Source organism: Pygoscelis adeliae, unplaced genomic scaffold (genome assembly GCF_000699105.1).
Source record: "Pygoscelis adeliae isolate BGI_AS28 unplaced genomic scaffold, ASM69910v1 Scaffold494, whole genome shotgun sequence".
NCBI lineage: Eukaryota > Metazoa > Chordata > Aves > Sphenisciformes > Spheniscidae > Pygoscelis > Pygoscelis adeliae.
In genome coordinates this window covers 67421-71224 of record NW_008824664.1, presented here as the reverse complement: position 1 = coordinate 71224, position 3804 = coordinate 67421, and the positions used below count along the sequence as shown (strand labels likewise).

At 61.9% G+C, this 3804-nt stretch overlaps 1 protein-coding gene across 1 annotated transcript in view; it reads left to right on the top strand.

Moving 5' to 3' along the window:
* The window catches only part of NHLH1 (nescient helix loop helix 1), a 447-nt gene extending 239 nt beyond the window's left edge, over positions 1-208 (top strand). Inside the window, exon 2 of the mRNA XM_009322806.1 lies at positions 2-208. Within this exon, the coding sequence (XP_009321081.1) occupies positions 2-208 (207 nt within the window). The remainder of the gene's footprint in view (position 1) is intronic.
* The last annotated feature ends 3596 nt before the right edge of the window (positions 209-3804 follow it).

Genomic DNA, 3804 nt, shown 5'->3' with positions numbered 1-3804 from the left:
GCGTCGGCGCCGGCGGCGCGCCACGGCCAAATACCGGACAGCCCACGCCACGCGGGAGCGCATCCGCGTCGAAGCCTTCAACATGGCCTTCGCCGAGCTGCGGAAGCTGCTGCCCACCCTGCCGCCGGACAAGAAGCTCTCCAAGATTGAGATCCTCCGCCTGGCCATCTGCTACATCTCCTACCTGAACCACGTGCTGGACGTCTGAGCCGCCCAGCCTGCGTCTGTCTGTCTGTCTGCCACATCTCTTACCTGAACATGTGCTGGGCATCTGAGCCAAGAGCTCAAGTCCGTCTGTCCATCTATGACCTGAACCACATGTTGGGCATCCAAAATGCTGTGCCTGTGTTCATCCGTCTGTTCAAATGGACCAAGTCCCCAGCTCTCTGCTCTACCCCCTGTCTGAACTATCTTCTGTATTTCCCCACCACCAAGCCCACGTCCGTCTGTCTTTCCCTCCTGTCTGAGTCAGGCTGGATGTTTGGTCCATCAGCCATCTGTCTGTCCTGCTGGATCTGCTGCCTGAAGCCTGTGCTGGCCGTGTATGCTCCCAACTTCTGTCCGTCCTTCTGCTGCGCATCCCGCTGATACTGCCTACGGGACCCGTCAGTCTGTCTGCCACGTCCGCTCCCTGACCCGCAGCAGGAGCCACTGAGCCCAAGTCTGTCTGTCTGTCACCTCTTTCATGGGAGCCACAAAAAAAATGGACCTGTGAAACACTGCAGCACCAAGCAGCCCCGGGGTCTTGTCCGTCTGTCTGTCTGCGCCTTCTGCCACCGGCCGCCCCACCAGCACGGCCAGTCTGGGCATTTTGTCTGTTTGCTGCTGCTCTGCCCCTGGCATCGTGCTGGGCACTTAAAGGCCCACGTCAGGACCGTCCTCTCCGCGGAGGGAGCACAGCCCAGGAGCATCCTTGGGCACGGAGCGGCTCCTCTGTGTTTGCCCTGGCTTTCCACACCCCAAAAGGAAGCACAAAGTGTGCTGCAGACCTGGCAGGACCTGGCCACGCTTTCCATGGACGACAGCGGCAGGGTCCCCTCGAGACGGAGGCGAGAGGGCTGCTCCGTGCTGCCTGCAAGGTGCCCGGAGCAGCGCTGGCCCTGCTCCCATGCCAGGCTGGAGCAGCACCCAGCGGCTCTCAAAGCCCCTCCGTTGCACATCTGGTCTCCCCGAAGCTCAGCACTCTGCTCCCCAGACCCGTGCATCCCAGGCTTTGCTGCCCGACCCTCCTTTGCACTAGTGCACGACGAGCGTGAAGCCCCCCTGGTCTGGCCCGTTGCACCGACAGACGTGACGACCCCGGGGCACCAGACCTTCATCCCTCCCGACTCTTCCTCTGTCTCCCCTTCAGTGCTCCTGGTGAAAAAGGCCTGGGGTCACAAGCGTGGCACATGCCCCGGCACGGGGGGACGTCAGCGCTCAGCTCCCCCAGCGCCGCGGCCCTCCTCTGCAGCGCAGCTGGTGCTGCCGGGGCTCACGTGCAAAGAGGCTTCGCCCCGGGGTGCCGCGGGCCCCCCCGTTTACACCAGTATGGCACTGGTGCAGCGTGACCTTTCACAGCACGCGCTCTGCGGGGGTAAACTGCACTTTACCTGCGGCTTGCCGGGCAGCGGGGTTGGAGAGGGGAGGAAACAGGCACGGCCCCTTTGCCCAGCTTCCAGCAGCTGGGGGTCTCCCTGGCCCCCCCTAACACGGATCAGCACTTTGGGAGAGGGAGGGGAGCGGGAAGGGAAAGCAGAGCCGAGCAGCCTTTTCACCAGCAAGGGCACGCTGAGGCTGGGGAAAGCTCGTTGCGAGAGTGAATGTTTTGCCTTGTTTTATGGGTGTGCGTTTGTTTTAAGAGTTAATTTTGCACTGGCAGTGGCAAGAGCACAAGCAGAGCCCGGGCTGGGGACCAGGACGGCGCAGAAACCACTGACTGTGCTTAGAGCCAACGCTCCGGGCTGGGAGCAGAGGCACAGCCTGGCCCACGGGGAACGGGTTGGAGCTGCTCCTCGCCGAGCCTCGCCGCGAGACAGGCAGTGGTCCGGCCCGTGGGGTAGGTGCTGGGGGAGATGGACTTCGGTGTGCCAGAGATGAAACGTTCGTGGGGAGAGGGTCAGTGCCATGTCCAGCAAACCCCCAGAGCCGGAGCAGGGGGTCCCAGCAGCACCTGCCCTGCTCTGCCCTCCAGGGTCCCACCCTCCGCTCCCCCCCCCCCCGAGGTGCTGGCCACTGCCCGTGCCGGGTGTCCGAGCCCTGCGAGCTGGGCTTCCCGGGACCTCGCAGACCTCCTGGCTCCATCCCACCCCTGTCTTTGCCACCAGCTCCCAGCGACGCCTCGCTCAGTACCTCATTTTCCCCCTCCCCGTGAAAGCGGGGAGAACGATCGCTACCTCTGTCTCGCAAGGACTCACCAGTGAATGTGGGATCCCCGAGGGCCGGAGCAGCGGACCCCGCAGCCGGCTCCCCCGTCACCGCACCGCTCAGCGGGGCAGCGGCAGAACAAGACAGAGCAGGGCAGCCCCCCCTTCCCCTCCACTCACCAGCCACGTCTCTGTGCCACGAGGATATTTATTGAATTAATTTATTGATAAATGTTATTATTTATTTGCTGTGTTGTGCACTTTTGGGAAAGGAAAACTAGAAAACAAACAAAAAACTAATGACCACGGCGGAAAACCAACCAACCCACCCTTGTACGCGGTGTGCCCCAGCGTGTGTTTGTCTTGGCTGTTCAGACTGTGCAAGGATTTATTATTTATGAGTTCACAAGGAAGTCGGGGAGGGGGAAATAAATTAAACTGCCAGCAAAAGAGAGATCTTGAACTTGGAGTGCCCGGCTTCCCTTTTTCTTTCTTTCTTTTTTTTTTTTTAATCTTGTTTTTAACCGTCTCTTCCTTGGGCTGTTCGGTGGTGGTGGCAGGTTCCCCACGCAGGAGTTGATGGCTGTGGCCGTGCCTGTGGAGGGAGGCGGTGGGAGGGAGGCCATCGCCCACCGCTCCGGCCAAGGGACCAGCACGTGTCCTCTTGGCACTGGAAGAGTCCTACGAGCAGGGGCTGGGCTCAGGCTTGCTCGGAGCCAGGGTGGACGCCGTGCCTTTGGCTTTCCCCGGGTCTGCAGTCGCCGTTTGAGCCCAGCTTGGGTTTGCTGGGACAAGCAAGCCCCGAATGGCCCGGTCCTTCTGGTGCCAGCAGATGAGGACATCTGGTCCAGACATCAGCATCTCCAAACGCACCCAATAAACCACCTTCTCTCTCCTGCGTAGCCCTGGGAAATCAGCACGGTCCCGGCTCCAAAGTCACCCGTCACTTGACCCTGCACTTCTGCCGAGCAGAGCCCCCGCGGTCCCCTTCTCCATCCCAGCCCTCTCCCCTGCGAGCCCCCAGCGCTTTCCCCGCTTCCTCGGCCCACCCCGAGCTACGCGGGGAGGCAAGTTTGCGGCTCATCTCCTTTGTCTGCGCCGATCCCGCGCGTCCCTGGGGGCAGGTTGCAGCTGTTCGCCGACTTGCTCCAAATTTCTTCATATAATCAATTGGCCTCGGCTGCAGCTCGGCTCAGCAGAGATGCGTCAAAGGGGAAATAATAAACATGGGGGAGGGAGCCGGGGAAGGAAGCGGGGAGACTTTGCACCGGGCTGCAGCATCGGGCTGCAGGGGCAATAGCGGCTGGTGGGGCACGGGAGGGGACCTTGGGGGACCTCGGCGCTCCCAGGGCCCCTTTTTGTCCCAGCTCAGGCATTTCTCCCCAGTGTTTGCCCCGTGGGATGCACCGTGTCGCCACTGCCTGCATCCAGACCCAGCTCGGCTCCCAACCCCTCCCGC